Source organism: Echiichthys vipera (genome assembly GCF_963691815.1).
Source record: "Echiichthys vipera genome assembly, chromosome: 4".
NCBI classification, from domain to species: Eukaryota; Metazoa; Chordata; class Actinopteri; order Perciformes; family Trachinidae; genus Echiichthys; species Echiichthys vipera.
This window is the reverse complement of record NC_139829.1, coordinates 4,249,487-4,269,882: the sequence shown is the minus strand read 5'-3', so window position 1 is coordinate 4,269,882 and position 20,396 is coordinate 4,249,487. Positions and strand designations below refer to the sequence as shown.

At 41.4% G+C, this 20,396-nt stretch overlaps 1 protein-coding gene across 1 annotated transcript in view; it reads left to right on the top strand.

The window, feature by feature from the left end:
* Window positions 1-18,402: 18,402 nt before the first annotated feature.
* The window catches only part of LOC310945805 (multiple epidermal growth factor-like domains protein 9), a 45,293-nt gene continuing 43,299 nt past the window's right edge, over window positions 18,403-20,396 (top strand). Inside the window, exon 1 of the mRNA XM_083912017.1 lies at window positions 18,403-19,055. Within this exon, the coding sequence (XP_083768143.1) occupies window positions 18,515-19,055 (541 nt within the window). The 5' untranslated portion in view covers window positions 18,403-18,514. The remainder of the gene's footprint in view (window positions 19,056-20,396) is intronic.

Below are 20,396 nucleotides of genomic sequence, written 5' to 3'. Positions count from 1 at the left end.
CCCTCAGGGTTTCGGGCTGTGATTGGCCCGTCAAACCGGAAGGGTGAGTAGAGATTTCCGATGTCTGTGTGGGGGTGAGGACAAACAGAACAACAAACTGTAAACCAAATGAACACTTGTATGTGAGAATACTTTCTGCTGCTGGAGAGAGGACAGACAATGTTTAAACGTTACGTTTGAAAGAGCGTTGGTCTGCATAAAGCTCTCTCTCCATGTTGGATTCTTTGTAAACTGTGTTTGGCTGAATTCTACAGAGCATGGACAGATAAGAGACAAACTGGGTCCCTGGGCACAGACATGCAAGAGGCCCCACCACCTCACCTACAGGAGCAAGACACAGTTTAACATCTTTTTGGTTGTTGTTTTGGCCTGTTTGTAGTCTTTTTACATTTCTCTGTAGTCTTTTTGCATCTCTCTCTGTAGTCTTGTTGTGTCTCTTTGTAGCTGTTTTGGTCTCTTTGAAGATTACTTTTTTGTCCCTTTTGTAGTTGTTTTGGTGTCTTTGATTATTTGTGTCTCTTTGTTGTTGTTTTGGTGTCTTTGAAGTCTTTTTGAGTCTCTTTGGAGATTAATTTTTTTGTCTCTTTGTAGTTGTTTTGGTGTATTTGAAGTTTTCTTGCATCTCTCTGTAGTCTTGTTGTGTCTCTTTGTAGCTGTTTTGGTCTCTTTGAAGATCATATTTTGTCTCTTTGTAGTTGTTTTGGTGTCTTTGATTATTTGTGTCTCTTTGTAGCTGTTTTGGTCTCTTTGAAGATTATTTTTTGTCTCTTTGTAGTTGTTTTGGTGTCTTTGAAGTCTTTTTGCATCTCCTTGTAGTCTTTTTGTGCATGTTTTTAGTTGGTTTGGTCTCCTTGTGGTCTTTTGTGTCACTTGGTAGTTTTTTTTTGTTCCCTTGGTGTCGCTTTTTGTGTCTCTTTGAAACTTCAAGTTTGGAATTTGGCCATCGCCATCTTGTTCTCTATCCTGATTGACAGGTGGCCGTGTAGCCCCGTCCTAAAGCATCCCCTGCTCCATGGTCTATTTGACTCTAAATGGGACCATTTTTTACTGAAGGAACATCATGCTTTATTGAAGCAGACTTGAAACTAGAGATTGAGACATAAACTCATTAGGAAAATGTTTACTGAGGAAATAAATCAAGTGAGGAGTTCAGGCTCATTTTCCCACTGACTTCTGTAAAAACAGACTTCTTTATGGAGCCAGAGAGGTCACCCCCTTAGTAAACCCTGCCCTATCCTTAACTTCAGACTTCTCCCAATACTTAGTGAAACTTGGTCTCATCTAATCTGAGAACTTTTGCAGAAAAGCACAGATTTCAGATTCCTCGCCCTCAGATTTTAGTCTCTGTAAACAAAGTGTAGTTTTGAGCAGAGAGGTGACTGCTGTGATGCTGTGGAATTCGGAGCAGCTGGCTAATTGTCGCCTGTTTACTGGAAGCCTCTACTTTATCCACCTGTCCTCAGACATCTGCTAACTGCTCAGTTCAGACCTTCATCCTCCTTTTGATTATTCAAAGACCTGAAGAAGAAAAAGATTTGTAATTTTCTGATTTTACTATAACCACTTCTGTCTACAATGTGTTCAGACATTTTACTGCAGTACAAATATTAATACCACACCGTGAATGTCCTGCATTTGAACTCAAGTAAAAGTATGCAAGTATTAATATCAAAATGTACTTCAAACAAAAATCTGTATAGTGCAGTAAAATGTTTTCAGATTATATAAGATATTGTGGATGAATATTCTTGCTGCATTCATTTGTAAAATGTCTTTTCCTGCTGTATATTATTAAGGTTGAGCTCATTTCAACTCTTTACTGTTGGGTAGTTTAAGCTACAGTAATGCATCATATTCTATAAGGTCATTCTGTTTGTAAAAGCCCCACCACAGCAACTTCCTGGTTGATCCAATAGTTTTCCCAGTGTCCACTAGGAGTAGTTTGCACAATAGAGCAGTTTCTCATTGACCCCATGTTAAACTGGCCATTTTCACAGCATCATGAAACATGTTTAAGGCCTGGGACAAAAAACATTCTAATCTGTATGTTTAGGTCATATCTCCATGACAACACTGAGGGGGGTGAATTTTTTTGTACCAGACTAGTTTTTATTTTATTGGAGGTTAAAGTGTATGAATAATTAGGGGAGTGGCCTCTTGAGTAACAGTTAGCCTCTGGCTCTCACTTCTCCTCGGAGGCTAGTTGTCAGGATTAGCATCATTAGCATGCTAATTCCGTCATCTCAACCTGGACTGTGGTTATTCCTTTGGTGGTGTTCCTATAGGTGACAAGATGGTTTGCTCTTCGATCAACTCGGAACACACCGTGTTAATGTTAGCTCTGTTATGCTAATTAAATAGCCGCACTTGCACCATGACTTGCAATACAGCCTGCCATCGATGGCACATACACTAGATGCTAATCTGGAGCACCAGGAGGATTCGGGCCGTGAGGGTCGGTGTTTTACAGTCTATGGGCATGGTACTGTGTTGAATATCAGTTTAAACCACCGATCATAAATGCTGCCTGCACATCACTCCCGGAGCCGATGTAATCTCCGCTGGAGACACGGGACTCCCACTCCCGTTTATCTAATAACATGTTGTTAGCCTACCTCCCGGGCGGTGGAGCTAATGTGGCTAATTCTGTAAACGTCACCCAGATGAACGGATCTCCCTCCCCCAACATCACATTGATTTCCTTTTTTGGTAAGAGGAAATGAGGAGCAGTCAAAGTCTGACAAGATGGAGGCTCCCAGAGGCAGTATGATTGGATCAAGTTGAGAGAACGGGCCGCGGAAGAGAGGCTACGTCCATTTTTTATTTTATTTTTCTATGTGTTTGTAGCATGGTCAAAATTCTATGACTGTTGGCCTCAAAATACTACAGCTTTTCCTCTTGAAAACTATAACTTTTGGCCTTGAAGTACTTATACTTTCAGTCTCAAAATATTACAACAATTGGCCTTGAAATACAATGAATATTGGCCTTCAAGTGCTTTGACTTTTGCTCTCAATCTTACGACATTTGATCTTGAAATACTATTACATTTAGTGCCAAAATACAGCCCCAATTCCAATGAAGTTGGGATGTTGTGTAAAACGTAAACAAAAATGGAATACAAGATGCTCAACAGCCTGGGTTCTCCGTTGTCATATTTTTGCACTTTCATCTTTTGGCCCGTTATGAAGCGCAAAATACAACAACGGAGAAACCGGATTGTTGAGCAACTGAAGTCGTTCATCAATCAAGAATGGGAAATAATTCCTCCTACAAAGCTTCAACAATTAGTGTCCTCAGTTTCCAAACACTTATTAAGTGTTGTTAAAAGGAAAGGTGATGTAACACAGTGGTAAACATGTCCCTGTCCCAGACATTTTGGAAAGTGTTGCAGGCATCAAATTCAAAATGAGTGAATATTTTCACTATGAATATTTGGACTTTATCAATTTGAACATTAGGGCGGTTGATGTGGTGGTTAGCACTGTCGCCTCACAGCAAGAGGGTTTCTGGTTCAAATCCCGGCTGGGGCCTTTCTGTGTGGAGTTTGCCTGTTCTCCCTGTGTCTGCATGGGTTTCCTTCAGGTTCTCCAGCTTCCTCCCACAGTCCAAAGACATGCAGGTCTTAGGTTAATTGATTACTCTAAATTGCCCGTAGGTGTGAGTGGTTGTGTGGTTCCTCTGTCTCTGTTTGTCTCTATGTGCCCTGTGATAGACGGGCGTCCTGTCCAGGGTGGCCCAGAGGAGGCTCAGAGGAGAATGGGCAGACTGGTTGGAGCTGATAGAAAGGCAACAGTAACTCAAATATCCACTGGTTCCAACAGAGGAATGCAGGAGAGCATCTGTGAACACACAACACCACCTACTTTCTAGCAGAGAGGGAACAGCAGCAGAAGACCACACTGACACTTTATTAAACAGCAGGGATGCCTAATGAAGTGGCCTGTGAGTGTATGTATAAATACAATAATGATTTGTCTGAAAGGTTGAATGTGGAGAATGAGCAGAACACCGCCATCTAGTGTCTCAAGATCGAAGTCGCAACAACAAAAAATAAATTTCAGCACTCAGGTTGCCAGGTTGGTCAGACCTACAGGAGACCAGAGTCTCTTTGAGCCTGTTTGGACCCATCCCCTCCGACAAATCACACCATAAAAACAAAGATTAGAGGAGTTTGACTAGGGTTGCCAACTCCCTGAAAAAAAAATAAGGGACACCTTATTGACTGGCCGGCTGCCTTCATTTTTCCTGGAATAATGAATCTTTTAAGCCCTTTTTTGTATATGTGAAGCGATTTGTTTTTTTTGTTTTTTTTTATTGTTTGACTCAAACCTGAATTGAATAAGATACATATTTGAGTGATAGAAAATATAGAAAAACATAGAAAATAAATAAATATCAGCATTTTATTATACAAAATAACAAAAATTTACAGAATAAAATAAACATCTTTCCTGCTTAACTTAACACTGTATAAATTAATACAAAACAAAACAAAGCAGAACATATTACACAATTAATGCAACAAGAAAAGTGCAAACAAAGTATGAGTAAAACACTTGTGCCTCAAAGGCCGTGACTGTAGCCTACAGTTGTAGTCAGTCTGTTTGTTTTTTCCATCTGTACTTCTTCTGAGCTCTTGCTGCAGCCACAAGCTGTTTGTCTTTCAGTGCCACAGAGTAAAACTCTGAGCAAGACATTTCATCATTTAGAGTGACAATGAGCTCTCCTTTAATTCATTATTATTCATTAGTGTTATTAATTTATGTATTAGTTTGATGTATTATTTATCTACCTAATGTACTCATCTAGCAATTGTACTTTCTTATTACACAGAAAACAATATTGTTATATATCTCTCCATACAATTCAGACATTGATTGTACTTTCCCATATTAACCTTAACCAAAGTGTTAAAATCATTATTTCCATACCATATCTGCCTCTGACGTTGCCTGGTGGACAATAAATTGGTCTAGGGTTCCCCTAGTTTTGGTTTCCCTTGTGTTTCTTGTGTGCCCACTGCCCACCACTGGAAGCCTGTTGCTTTAGGTCAGTCAGTCCACCATGGGCTATGGGTAAAGTCACAGCGCAGTGCACTTAATAGATGTTATCGTGCACTTTTTCCACCCATGTTTTTTCTTCTAACCATTCCTCTCGGTATTTTTGCATTCTTTTCTGTTTTTTTCTCAGAGGAGTAGTTACATTGCTGCTAGAAGATTTGCCGCCCGAGACCTGTAAAGCACTGTCGGCATCACTGCCCTCCATGCTGCTTTGTTGTCTTCCGGTATCTTCTTCGCAAGAAACAATACCAATGAGATGAGCGGGATTCTGGTTCGGCATACTCGTGTGTGAGTGTGCTGTCAGCTCATTGGTCACAGAGCAGGAGAGGCTGAGAATAAGTTTACCGTAAATTTTCTTATTAGGTGCCATTTATTCATTCATTCTATCGACATTTTAAATTATATTTTTGATTCTCACGATAATACGGGACAAAGTGTGCCCTTTTTCAGTTCAATGTGTGTGTTATTTCTGAATAAGGGGCGATTCCGTTTTTCAAGGGACTGTTGGCAAACCTAAGTTTGACTGACAGACTGTTAGCGTTAGCCGTTCCAGCTAAGTACAGATGAAAGTGATGTTAGCGATCAAGGAGAACCGTAGCCATGTGGGCGTGTGTTTGAATGGCGTTTCTCTCCTTTCTCTCAGTCCATGGAGTGAATGCTCTGCCTATAGTGACTCTGGTTGTTGCCCGTCTCCGCTCACTCAGCTGCTGGGACAAATAACGCCCCCTTCACTGAGGCTCTGAAGCAGCTGCAGGATTGGAAAACTCCAATTCACCAAGTGCCAGCCTACAGTAGCTGCACCCAACAACAGACAACCCTGGCAACCAGCAACGCCAAACAATATTGGATGCTACCATGGAAACACTACGGGACAGTCTTTATCCAACCCGTAAAAAAAAATTTAATATGTAAATTAATATATAGCTTTATGGAAAAGCTATACTTTCATTCTGTACCCCTCAAAACGCCCAGTGGGTGTATTACTTAAAAATATAAGTATAGCTTTTAATAAAGATTCAACATATTCACCCTTTATGAACCAACTGGGGAAGTTTCATGGTGATATCTATTCGTTAAAATATTTAACTAATAACCTGTAACCATTGTCCACTTCCAGTTGCACATCATATTTCACAATATAGAAATTGATGAAATAGAAATTGTTGTGCATAACTTTTAAGACATACGACCCTGTTGATGAGAACACGTTGCTCTGTTCTTCAGTCTGGTTTAGTTGCATGATATATTTTTACAGTGCACTTAGGTAGTAGCCCTCTCTATCTTAGCTCTGATTCTTTATAATGTAACACTGTCGACATTACAGTGCAGAGGTTCCTGTTATTGTGTCCACGCCCTGGACCTGCACAGACATGTCAGTACGTTCAATTACAGCCACTAAAATGCTCCTCTTTCACTGCTTTATATTTTCCTAAAGCAAGGACTGGAATTTTTTTTTTTTTTCTTGCAGACAATCTGAACACTTTTCCTTCTTTTTTAACCTCTCACTCAGGCCGCACTTGATGCAGGATTTGAGGGTGTTTCCTGAGTTTCCTTTACAGGTTTCAGGGGCGGAGGGCGGTGCTGGCCACGCCCCCTGTGTATCAGACCTCAGCTTCTTCCCATTGTGTCCTTGTAAGGACTAAACTGCAGCGGAAAATCCAAATGACACACCTGCTGCTGCCGAGGGGAAGTTGGGTTCACCGCTGAACTTCACAGATTACTTATATTTTTATGCTTTTACCTGAAGGATGCAGGAGGCCGAGACTTGAGCAGTTGTGGAGGGTCTGTTGAGAGAGACCTATAAAATGAGAATGTGTGCAGCATCTTTCAAGTCCTTAAAAGTACATTAAATTAAAATAATAAAAAGATTACTTTAACACTGTGAAGGAAAGCCAGTCTTAATGACGAATGTGAATATGAATTTTACTGTTAATTCTTGTTTTGATCACAGAACACTGAAAAAATTTGGTTTTACTTTGAATAGAGTACCTTGACACAACATACCTTATATGGACTGAAGTGCAGCTGATAGACGGTACACAGCTGGTCCTACTGTACAGAACTGCAGGTTTACACATTTACCTGAAGAATGCAGGTACGAGAGGCTTCTGATTTTACACGAAAAATGAACAATAACATGCAAAATAATGCATGAAAGATAGAACCAGACTGACATAATGACTGACGTGTTGGTTTTAGTATCTGCATCGATGTGATCTGAAATGTGCTCATATGAAAACACTTTAGGTTAGCACCTCAAGGGTCACATGTACATACATTCATTTTATTTCCTTCGTTTTCCTGTGATAACAAGATAATGTTCCTCCTTTTTCCCAAGATAGCGAGATATTTAATTTGAGAGATAATGATTGAAATGTGATAGGCCTGACATGTCATGTCTTGTAGTTGGTCAACTCTAAAAGTGAAATTCCAGCGTAAAATCATCCCATGGTCGTTTTTTTGGCAAATACAATCATCAGATAACCACTAATACTGCTGAAAATAACAGCAAACCTCTACAGCAGCATGAGAAGAGTCCCTACACATAAAACAAAGCACCAACAACGTAGTTAGTGAAACCAGAGTTTATTAAAGTGTTTTTTTAAAGACTTACCTACTGGCCCCTGTACCAGCTCCTCTCATAGTAAAGTCCATTCCAGTGGATTACCAAAGTCAAACCCAAAGGAAGGAGCCCATTGGTGCTTTGTTTTCTGTGTAGGGACTCTTCTCATGCTGCTGCAGAGGTTTGCTGTTATTTTCAGCAGTATTAGTGGTTAACAAAGACATTTAAATGCCTTCATTATCTGTAATAGCAAGGCATAAAGCTATTTCATGTGTCAGGCCTTGATTTAAGAGATATGTGATGGTGATTGATATTCTCCTGCTTCTCTGATATTGCCGGTTTAAGCATGTAGACCGGACAATGTAATACACTGAATGTATGATAATATTTAAGTTAATAGTTTTAAAGAACAGCCTTCTGAGCGCCACTTTGACCCGAATCAAAAATGCACAAAGAAAGTACTGCACTTGTACTTCAGTTTTTAGATACAGTACTTGTGTATTTCAGTATTCTGCAACTTTCTTCTCCTTCACTACATTTCAGAGGTACTTTTTAAGCCACAGCTGTAGTTACTTTGTATATTATAAGTTGTAACACGGAGAAATATTGAACTTTCAGATACATTCTTATAGTTTACCTCATTTGACCTGCTGCAAAATGCAAATGCATCCGTAATATTCCAACAATATATATATCTGTCTTGTATCCATATTAACATCACCAATTCCTCATAGATTTTTTCTGCTTTTATTTCCTTTCTTTTTAAAATAAAGATGACAGCTAGCTCTGTAGGCATACATGTGCAAAATGACAGTAATTCCCTTTCATCTTTTGTGATTTAACATTTGATGTTTTCATTTTGTATCTCTGAAGGTTTACTTGTACTGTAGTATTTTTACAGGGTGATACTGCTGCATTTACTTGAGTATCTGAGTACTTCTTCCACCGCTGAATATACAACAACACCCTAATCCTAACGTGAAGAGGTGGGAGGAGATTTGCAGGCACTAAAGAGGGAGTGTACAGTATTTAAAAGTACCCGAAAGTAAACTAGTATACAACAGAACAGATCAGAGTAAAAGTCCCTGCCAGTTCTTGTTTTTTCTGAATCCAGAATTACTCGTCGTCCAGCTGCAAGATACTGGCATTCAGGATTTAGTGCAGTGAAGTCACAGCACCCGTTTGCCTCTGCTTGCTGGTTTCACAGCCCTGACCTGTGATCACTGCCCTGGAGTCAGGCAACACCGACATTGTCCGCATTCTCCGGCTGGTTCAGGCCTGTTTGGGGAGCCAGAGGAGTGTCAGTCAAACCACATGAATAAACTGCAAGACCACAGAAGACCAAAAAAGGTGTTGCACACAGGGGAAACTTCCTGGCTGGATGGGAATCCTCCGTTTGTGAAATAGATTTGTTTTTTAATTATAAGTAACAAACGTGCAGAGACTTGAAACCTGCAGCAGAGAGATAATCTGTCACAGTCTGCCTTTACTGTTTTGTTAAAGTACAGGGTTGTTTTGTGTTGATGTAGAGCAGAAATGGTCAGAGTGGAAGAGGAATTGTTGACTGAAGAGATTAAAAACAGGTTTCAAGTCTCTATAAGCTGATTTACATTCTAATGAAAAAAAGGGACGTGAAACTAATGGCTGCAGAAGGAAGGAACAACTCATTTGGAAATATAAAATGGTTAGCAGTACATCTCAGCTGCACTCCAAAACTCTAAATTAATTAAATTAAAACATTAAAGTGGTGAACACAGTAATACATTATTAATTATAACACAATAAAATATATGATTCTGAAATTATCCATTCTGCATAATGAGAGTGTATTTTTATTATTTTATTTAAAGTTTTTAAACAAGTAAACCTCTCTGGTGCCCTCTACTGGCAGAAGACTATACCACTGTTATGACAGAGTCTTGACGTATCTGCAGAAGCTGTCCTGATAAAGTGTAAACAGCATCCCATTCTTTAATATGAATATCCTATTTCTAAATCAGCCTGTGAATGTTCTTATTTGTCAGCTCATCGTTATCCCCAAAGCAATTTCAGTCAAAAGCAACTGGACTTGGTTATTTGTCTAGGAAGACGTTTCACCTCTCATCCAAGAGGCTTCATCAGTTCATGTACGCTTCTGACCAGGCTGGGACTGGACCAGGACCAGGACCAGGACCAGGCTGGGACTGGTCCAACTAACTGGTGTGGAGGTTTTTAACCTCTCACAGGGCCAATGATGTCACTGGAACCCTTTGTGCTCCAGGTGCCAACGACCGTAAATAGAGTGACAGTCATTGGTGGGAAGTTGGTTTGGACTTTGTTAGTGCTCTATTTGGTTAGAACAACAGTCGTTGGAGTCACAGGAGGCCCTTTGTGAACAGTTGTTCTTCGAGGTTAGATTGTTAAATCTGTCCTTAGGATGTACTAGTCCAGGGGCGGAGTGGGACACAAAAATCCACCGGGACAATTCTGACTGCACCGGCGTGTGTGCGTGTGTGTTTGTGTCTGTCTGTGTATGTCTGTGTGTCTGACTGACTGACTGACTGACTGACTGACTGACTGAGCAGACCGTGATATGATGACACCGCCCCACTGAGGAGGAACTATGAAGAACTCAGCTCAAATGTTTTGCTAATTCTCAACTATGTCAAAGCTTGACCTAACCGTTTCCCTGTCAACTCACCTGCATCACTAGTTGATGCCTGGTTGTTTCAGAATGAATCCGTGATTTTTGACCATTTTGATGCACTCTCCTCCAGCATCTGCTTCTTCTTCATTCTGGCCTTTTCAGTCCCTCCTTTTTCCTTTCTCTTCTTGCCCTCCATCAGGCTTAACTGAGCAAATCAAACACGCAAATCCGATTCCTTTTCCACTGTAAGAAAATTCTCTACTCCAACCTTGGCCTCTTTCTCTCTGTCTGACAGCCGCTCATTCATCCCCATTCGTTCATTGGATAAACGCGGAGCGATCATTGGAGCGATACGCACATCCAATTTCTCATGAGGCTTTGCTTCGACCATTCTACATTAATTTATGAACAAAAAAACAAATTCAATCATTGGCCATTTGATATTTGTGTTCATGAAAGTTATGTAACGTCTGAATCAAAATAATTAGATCAAGATAGGAGGCTAAACAAAAATCAGTAGGCTGGATTAATGAGAGTGAGTCTGACACTGTAGCAACCATGATGGAGATGTAGAGACACAACAAGTGTTAGATATAGTGGTTGGACTCTCTGTCTCTATGGTTTATAAAGATTTCTGAGGTTTTCACAGGAACCTGCTTGATTCTGAAGAGTTGTAACTCAATAGGCTGCACAGAAGTCTGTCGGTTCACTTGAGCTTATTGGCCACCGGCCGACCGGGAAGTCGCCCGGTTGTCCCGACGGCCACCCCACCCCTGTACTAATCTCTGTCTGAGTGTGTAACTGGGTTTGACATACACAGTGATGCAGTGTTTGTTGAAGATCCTCCTGAGTTTCTCTGATACATACAGAATGACTATGTTGTTTCTCTTGTTTTCTTTTTCAACCACTTTGGTTTTCTTTCTGGAAGCAGCTGCTGTTCTCACAAAGGTCCAGCTGGGGTAGCCACAGGTCTCAGGTGCTTGCGCTCTTTCCCTTTGGCCTGTGAGCTGGTGGGTACGTTATCAGCTCTGTGTTGCATTGTTCTGATAACTCAAAGCTTGTGTTCTAGGGGGTGGTGGGAGTCAACAGTAGATATTGATCTGTGTGTGTGGGTTTTCTGTATACCCCAATGTGGAGGCTTCTGTCATTCTCCATATGGACGTCACAGTCTAAGAAAGGCAAACTGTTGTCCTTGACTTCTTCTCTGGTGAACTTGATGTTTCTATCCACAGAGTTTTATGTGTTCGGTAAAAGTTTGAACCTCTTTGGATTTGATTTTAACCCATGTGTCGTCCACATTTCTGAAGCAATGGCTCAGGGTTACTCCTTTGAAGGAGTTCAAAGCCTTGTCCTCTACCTCCTCCATGTATAGATTGGCCACAATAGGGGATACTGGTGAACCCATGGCACAGCCGTGTTTCTGTCTGTAAAAAATGCTGGTTTGAGATTTGTTTGGTTGTGTAAGGAGTTGTCCTGTGTGAGCCACTCTCTTACTGTGGCCAAAGCCTCCATAGTTGGAATACAGGTGAACAAGGAAGTCACATCGTAGGATACCATGGTTTCATCTGGATCCATTTTTAAGTCTCTGACTTTGTTCACAAAGTCTATGGAGTTTTGGATGTGGTGTGGGGTGTTGCCCACCAGTGGTGCCAGGATATTGGCAACGTACTTGGCAATGTTATAAGTGACAGAGTTTATGCTGCTGACAATGGGCCTGAGTGGGGCCCCTTCTTTATGGATTTTTGGGAGTCCATATTAGCAGGGGGTTGAGTCCTGGGGGTAGAGCCTATAATATTGTGATCAGTCAATGAGCCCTTTTTTTTGTAGTTGCTGTCGACACTCTATAACCTTCTTTTTGTAACCGCTGGTAGGGTCTCGTTTCAGAGTTTCATAAGTGTTAGAGTCACTGAGTAGTGCAGAGATCTTTGCCTGGTGATCAGTTGAGAACAACTGTGCATTTCCACTTGTCTGCTGGAATGATTGTGATGTTGTTGTCTTTGCTCAGTGCTGTTACTGCTTTTCTCTCCTCAATGTTGAGGTTGGGTAGGAGGACCTTAGCTTGGGACAACGCTGGTGACACTTTTAATCTTAGTTGTTCAGTCTCTGTTCCCGTAAGGTTCTTTTTCTTTATAGCAGATAACCTTACTGGAACTGAGGGGCATGTTAAAGACAAATCTATACATAAAAGCAACACCCATTTAAATCTAGATCGATTGTTCACCAATCGTCATAAATCCTGAATGCTTTGTACTATATATATACTAATGCAACCCCATTTGGTGGACATGTGTAGAGCTAACATATTTAGTGCCATTTGGCCTAAAGGTGGTGCTGCAGCAGCATCTATCTACAAAGGGGGGAATATGTCTGTCTGTGTATTTAAGCATGTTTGACTGACCTCTGCATATATCAATAACTGTTTATCCAAGACTTCACACTTGGCAGGTGTATTCCTGAGGAGCCAATATTGATTAGGATGTCAACTGAAAAGCTCTGAACAAGCACACGCTCTGAATGGGCAACTGCTCCCAAAAGGCGCTGCACTTGTTTCAATAAAAGATAAACAGTAAAGATTGCTGTTGCTACTTAACGTGTGCACCTGAGGGCATAGACAGGTAGTCACATACCTTACACACATAACTCTAACGGATCACATGTGAACAGCTATGAGGAACTCGAAACAGAAGAAGCCACTCAGGTTTGCCACTACATTTTGTACTGTATGACATTATATAGATTGGAATGTGTTGACCAAAAAGAGATACTAAGATGTGAAATGATTTCCAGTAGAGATTGTGGGATGTGTTTGGGTTAACCCTGGAGAAAAGATGCCATCAAAAATCTATCTTCAAATACATGATCAGCATTGCGATGAATTGACTTACTGTGGGTCTCTGGGTCCAGGTGTGTGAATGTCAGCTGGTTCTCTGGGTCCAGATATGTGAATGTCAATGGATTCTCTGGGTCCGGATGTGAGGATGTGAACGGGTTCTCTGGGTCTGGATGTGGGAATGTAAACAGGTTCTCTGGGTCTAGATGTGTGAATGTAAACAGGTTCTCTGGGTCCAGATGTGTGAATGTAAACAGGTTCTCTGGGTCCAGATGTGCAAGTGTAAATTGGTTCTGTGGGTCCAGATGTGTGAATGTAAACAGGTTCTCTGGATCCAGATGTGTGAATGTAAACAGGTTCTCTGGGTCCAGATGTGTGAATGTAAACGGGTTCTCTGGGTCCAGATGTGTGAATGTAAACGGGTTCTCTGGGTCCAAATGTGTGAATGTAAATGGGTTCTCTGGGTCCCCACTAGTGTAGTACTCCAGTAACATTTGTGACGAAAAGAGAGCTGAGCCGGAAGACAAAGCTCTCGATTTACTGGTCAATCTTCGTTCCTACCCTCACCTATGGTCATGAAAGCTGGGTCATGACCGAAAGAACGAGGTCGCGGGTACAAGCGGCTGAAATGGGTTTTCTCAGGAGAGGGGTTCCCCTAGAGATAGGGTGAGAAGTTCAGGCACCCGTGAGGACATCTTAGTAGAGCCGCTGCTCCTTTGCATTGAAAGGAGCCAGTTGAGGTGGTTCGGGCATCTAGTAAGGATGCCCCCTTGGCACCTCCCTAGGGAGGTGTTCCAGGCACGTCCAGCTGGGAGGAAGCCTCGGGGAAGACCCAGGACCAGGTGGAGATATTATATCTCCACACTGCAGATGAAGATGAGTGAGTGAGTGAGTGAGTGAGTGAGTAACTGAGTATTTCTACAGTGTGGTATTGCTACTTTTACTTAAGTAAAAGCTCTGAGTACTTCTTCCACCACTGCTTTTATATTATCTATACTATCCTGGGGATCGTTTACATTTTATGTGGCATGGGCGCCATCTTGTGGAGCCCCTGCAGAATTGAGTTGTGCGCCCCAAAACTGGTTTCCCAGTTTCTTTCTTGGTTAGTGTTAAAGTTCTTACAAAGTCCGCTAAAACACGCGAATACGTTCAGTTTTTAGGATAAACCTTTTGCATATGTTTTTTAAATGTTTTACTTTGTTGTAAATTATTCTGTGACCATGTATGATGACCATGATACATGTATAAGTATTTTAAAGAGTGATTTATAGATATTAATGAATTACAGTAACTAGCTTGATCGTTCCATGACTCATAATTTCATTAGAAATCAGTGTAACCTGTAGCATTAAGCTTAGCATTAGCAGTAGTTAGCTGGATTACTTTATCGTGTGTTTTGAACCAGGAGTGTCATTTATTTTCAAATTCAGTCTGCTATTAAGGTTGGACGTGTTTTACGTCCTTAAAGTGATATTCTGGCGTAAAATCATCACAGGCTCTTTTTAGGCAAATGCACTCATCAAAGAAGGCATCGGGACAATTCTTTCCGTGCATGAACAACTAACAGAGAAATCCGGGACAAGGAAGGATTAGCTCGGAGTGGCGAGTTGAACGCACAACCAATTCCTCTGTGTACTACTGACTGAAAGTTGTGTTTTTAGCCATAATTGATTCCACAATATTTTATCATGTTTTATTGAGGTGCATATTCACTGTGTAAGCAAAAAGAATGTTTACACTTTAAGTCAAGTTGCATCTGAAGGAAACTCAAGTCCTCACTGAATGGAGAGCTGCAAATGAAAACCTCTTCTCTGACCTACAAAGATCATTCAGAAATGGAAGTGACTAAGATTTTCTGCATGTGTTAGTTTGTGCACGTGGAGTCGTGTAGAGGTAAGTTCAACATCCTTCCTTAAATATTCATGTGTTAAACTGTCTTATATCATCTTGGGAAACCATATTGCTCCTATACAACCGATCTAAACAACATCTAAGGCTCTTCTGAATTTGTGTTTGTGCAGACGTGTGAAACGTCATTGGCCACTGCCAAAGTACTTTGTTTACATTGATCCAAGTGTCGTCCAAATGCCCAGACACAATCTCACTTCAGCCATCTCATCAAGGATGCTCCTGGGACGTGACCCATCTTTTAAATTTACGCTTGTCAAGTATCCCAGAATGCATTTTCTGAGGGAGGGCGTGAGCCAGCCTCATGTAAGTTATCATTTTTGTATTCTAATCGTTGTTGCTTTTAGTTTGCAGATTTACTTTTGAGGATTTAGTGTTTTCACAAGAAATTAACCGTTTGTATTGCAATTGTTAAGATTGCTTCATAAAAATAAATGCCTACTTGAAAATTTGCTGGATTTGGAGATGTAAGGCCAGCCCAACTAGGTCAACCCTAGAACAGATTTACCTCAGCATCCTCTTTGGTAATTGACCAGTGGTCCTAGTGTCTCTGTGTTGTTTTAAAAATACATGTGCATCATTGGGAAGACAACATTTTGTTTCTGAGTTAGAATGTGTTTTATTGGTGCTTTTGAATAGTATATATGTTATGGCTGTTATATATTTATCATGGCTTAACATTATCATACGCTCACGCTGATGAAATCACTCTACAACCAACTAATATGGTCAAGGAATCCTTTAAAACAATAAGTGCAGCAATACAAACCACCAGGATAGGTTACACGAGACTGGCAAAGGATTGTTGGGTTGCTAAAATCAACTTTGCAGGGACTCCAACAGATGGCGCCTGTGCCACAAAAATTAAGATCTGATAAAAAGAAATCCCTGTGTCAATAGTAAAATATTAGTGATTAATAAAACATGAAAGTAACAGTAGTAGTAGTATGTGGATGTTTTAAATCTGCTACTTTTGATATTGTTGTATTGTGATGTTAAATGAGTAAAATGGACCCTCCAGAATTAAATGACACAATGTCTCTGCTGCACTCTGTTCAGCTTGAACATTTACTTTCTATCGTATTGGACGCGTGTGGGAAGACTACGGTCAAGCCAGCCGACCCAGTTTTTTGATGTATGTGTATATACTAGCCATTACAGTAATAGCGTCTCAGAAACTGTTTAAAAAATTCGTAGGTTGAAAGACAGCCAATAAAAGCAAATACTGTCAAAGGAAATGTAAGGACTTTGTAATATGTACTTTCAAAATAAAAGCCCAACAACTTGACAAATGTAAGCCTATGCCATTAGATTTTTTTTATTGGAATTTTGAACAATGCCCTGTTTCCAGACACTAGTTCAATTTCAGGGTTTTAGTTCACCACCCCTCAGTGTGACCCAGTAAGATCCAAGACATTCTGATGTATATTTTCAAATGAAAAGCCCACCAATGATTCAAATATGAGACATATTATATACAATTTTGGCTCTATAGGACCTTTTCAAAGAAGTAAACATAAACATTCTAAATGTGTCCCAGTTTAATTCCTCTTGCAGTCAATGTGAATGACATCAGCTGACAGGAAGTTAACAAGGACAAAGGCTGTTGCCTAGCAATGGAATTCTATGGAAGTTAATCTGTGTCATCAGATTTTGAAAAAAAAAAAGCCATTGAATTTCTAGCACTGAATATTTCTTCATTGAAAATATGTTTTGACTCTGAATTTAACTCTTTATTTTTCAGTGTTCATAAATCCAAGGTTCAAAAATGAAACATTGAGAAATTCAGTGTTAAAAAATTCAAGGCTAAAAAATGTAAAGTTCATCACATCTCATCTTCAACCACTTAGCCGGGGTCGGGTCGCGGGGGCAGCAGCTTTAGCAAGGGACCCCAAACTTCCCTTTCCCAGGCCACATTAACCAGCTCTAACTGGGGGATCCCGAGGCGTTCCCAGGCCAGTGTGGAGATATAATCTCTCCACCTGGTCCTGGGTCTTCCCCGAGGCCTCCTCCCAGCTGGACGTGCCTGGAACACCTCCCTAGGAAGGCGACCAGGGGGCATCCTTACTAGATGATCCTGAACCACCTCAACTGGCTCCTTTCAACACAAAGGAGCAGCGGCTCTACTCCGAGTTCCTCACGGATGGCTGAACTTCTCCCCCTCTCTCTAAAGGAGACTCCAGCCAAAGTTAAAAAAATTAAAAGTTCAAAATTTCAATATACAAAATTCAGAAGCAAAATACAATGTATGCAATGTAAAAAAAACAGCGAGAGACCCCCGTAGAGGCTCACTTCCATGGTCCACCGACCAGTCAGAGCCAATACCACAGTCTGCTGCACGGAAGCATGGTGGATCACAGATTATTATGTTTCTATAGTCATAGTTTTCGGGGGGAATTAGCCGACTAGCAGCCACTCTTGTCGGAGCTCTCCGTGGGTAGTACCTGGAGTCTACTGCTCTTCCTCGGTTCCCCGGATATCAACACTGACTTTTGCAGCTGAATTTGGCATGTTGATTTTTTTCACTTTGAATTTATAACATTGCATTTTGCTTCTGAATTTGGCATTTTGAAATTTTTAACTTTGACATTTTTAACTTAATTTGTTGATGTTGATTTTTTTAACACTGCATGTTTTAATGTTGAATATTGGAACGTTTAATTCTTTAACCTTGAATTCATGAAAACTGAAAAATAAAGAGTTATAGTCAGACTCAAAACATTCACATACATATTTCCAATGCATACATATTCAGTGCTAGAAATTCAATAGCTTTTTAAAATTCAAAACCCGATGACACAGATTTACTTCCATACCCTAGTGAAGTAAAACTACCTGTCCAGGTGAGCTTTCACCTGCAGCAGAGGGATTTGCCTGATTTAACCCAGGTAAGTAATTAGTAGTAATTAAGACGAATGACTTTTCTAACTGTGATTCCAAGAAGATGGATTCGTAGGCCGCAGATGTACCCACAGCAAGTGTGAAACCGTAGACCACCAAGTCAATGGCGCTGGAAGAAAATACAGAGGCTCGGGTTGGACCTTTCACTAAAAAGTCCAAAACATGCTGCCCCCGGGCCTTTCCATGGCGGACGAGGACACTGTCTGATGTATATATGTATGATACCACACTACAACATTTTATCTTCAAGGAACATTATCGTTACAAAATATGCAGCCACAACTCACTCGGTTTGTGAATGGAGCCGCTTATGTTTTGATTATTGTCAGAGGAGTGGGGCCGTCTGATCATTTCCAACGTAGCGTGTCTTATAGGATGTTACGGAGACTGTCCAATCAGCGAGCGAGGAAGCATCCTTGCGACGCTCCCATTGGCTCTCGAGTCCGTCAGTCTCAGGCGGCCCCTCGGTAGGTTGCAGAGCAGGTGAAGTGTTGACTGTGGTTCATAGGGCAACACACAGCAGCGTACGCCGCCGGGGACTTCAATGGTGGAGTACGCGTCCATTCAGGGAAAGGTCTGAGAGAGACCGCTGCTGGGGCTTACATGGAGAGCTGAGACCGAATATGAGGTTAACGACCTTAATGATGTACATATCTTCGGTTCTGCTATTTATTTTCTATGTGTATATAGGATTTTCTGAAGCTGCACCTCGCATCAGCCCCTACGATGCGTCGCCTATCTCCGACACCTGGGAGACCTTCCACACCGACATGCCTCGTACTCTACCCGAGAGCAGGTTCGCTCTCGGGCCTCTAACCGGACTCACACCGTCGCCTGCTATTGTTTCTGGCGGCCCGACCGCTGCTAGCTCTGTTTCTAAAACAGCAACCACCTTCCAGCCTCCAACAACGGACCCGACCACCACCACCACTTCTACTACCGCCCCCGATACTGGCATCAGATCCGCCACTAAGGAACAAATACCAGTGCCGATCTCCAGATTAACCGGCGCACGGAAAAGATCCACCGATGCACAAACATCACTTTTTGCTCCGGAGAAAATGCTGCAGACCATGGTGTCCATGGTTTCACAGCGCACCGCAAACGATGCCTGGGCAGCGGATAACGTCGGCACATCTGTTACCTCAATAGAGAACAGTCAAGGTGAGTGACGTTACCTTTGAATCTAATAGCTCCCAGGAGCAGTGAAAACGGCCCCATAATGAGGTCTATGGGCTTATGTACTGTAGCTTTTGTAGAGGACGCTCTGTTAAAAGAAAGGATGGAATATGATGTCCCTTTCTGCACATTCATGCTGAGAAAAGCAGTGTAAAGAGGCCACCCGTGTCTGATATAGGCTGCCAGAAGGATCCTAGTGGTCGCAAGGTGGTTTTGACGCAGAGAGCGACCGAATAAACCAGACTGCAACAATGGGCAGACCCCTCCGACTGCACGGTGTACCCCTGCAAATAATCTCGAAATGACAAAATCCTAATATCCTAAGAAAAAAACACGAGTCATGCACATTTGTCCGATGTGCATTTTTCTGTGTTTGGTATATTCTGCTCCAGAGGGCTTTTATTCTAGGATGTGTGTGCCACATATTACAGTGGGCCGGGGAAGGGGGGCTGCGAGGGTGTGCAAGGTTGATCCTGTTTTTGTTCAGTCAATTTATCCAATCCGTCAGTGCACAGAGCAGCCACACACAGCCCTGATCCCTTTGTGTTGGACCACACATGTTTGATATTGACAGGAAATAGCAAGAAGCCGCTCAAAGAGCTGCTTCATCTCTCCTTTTGTTGTTTGCATGGCATACACAGAACAGGGCCTTTCAGCCAAAATGGCCAGGCAGGCCGAGCCATGAATGAGCAGATGACAGTGGAGCCCCTCCTCTCACACCTCACACATCCCCGTACCCATGTGGATGTGTTGTTCTCCAGCCACCACAGCAGCAGAGGCTGAGGGATCCGCTACAAAATGCTTCTTTAACGGCTGGAAAAGTCTGCTGAAGCCAAAGGGGTGGGTTTGTGCTGTTCCACATTAGGGGACAGGGCTTATTGATTCTTCCTAAACTCCATTTGATAGAAGATGAATTATATGAAGGATGTATAATAAAAACGGCTCCAAGTGTTCTCAAAATCTTTATTTCCAATATTGTCTATTGACACTAGGACCAGCATGATGAAAGTAGACCTGTTCTGTGTGGATTGTGCACCGGCTATGATAGGTGCTCTCAGGCTGCTTACTTAAACAAATAGCTTTATTAAAGAACATGTAACAAATGTACACTGGCGATCAAAATTAGAGAACACATTATAAATACTTAATTTATTCTGAAATACTGTTATTTTTTATTGTTCATAATTTGATAGAATATCCTCTGTGTCTATACCTCTGTTGTATGAGCATGTTTTCTTTTTTATAACCAAGGCACTTCAACAAAAACCTTTTATTTAGTGAAAAAAAACAGTGATCAAAATGAGAGAACAGTGTTCATTGTGTCAG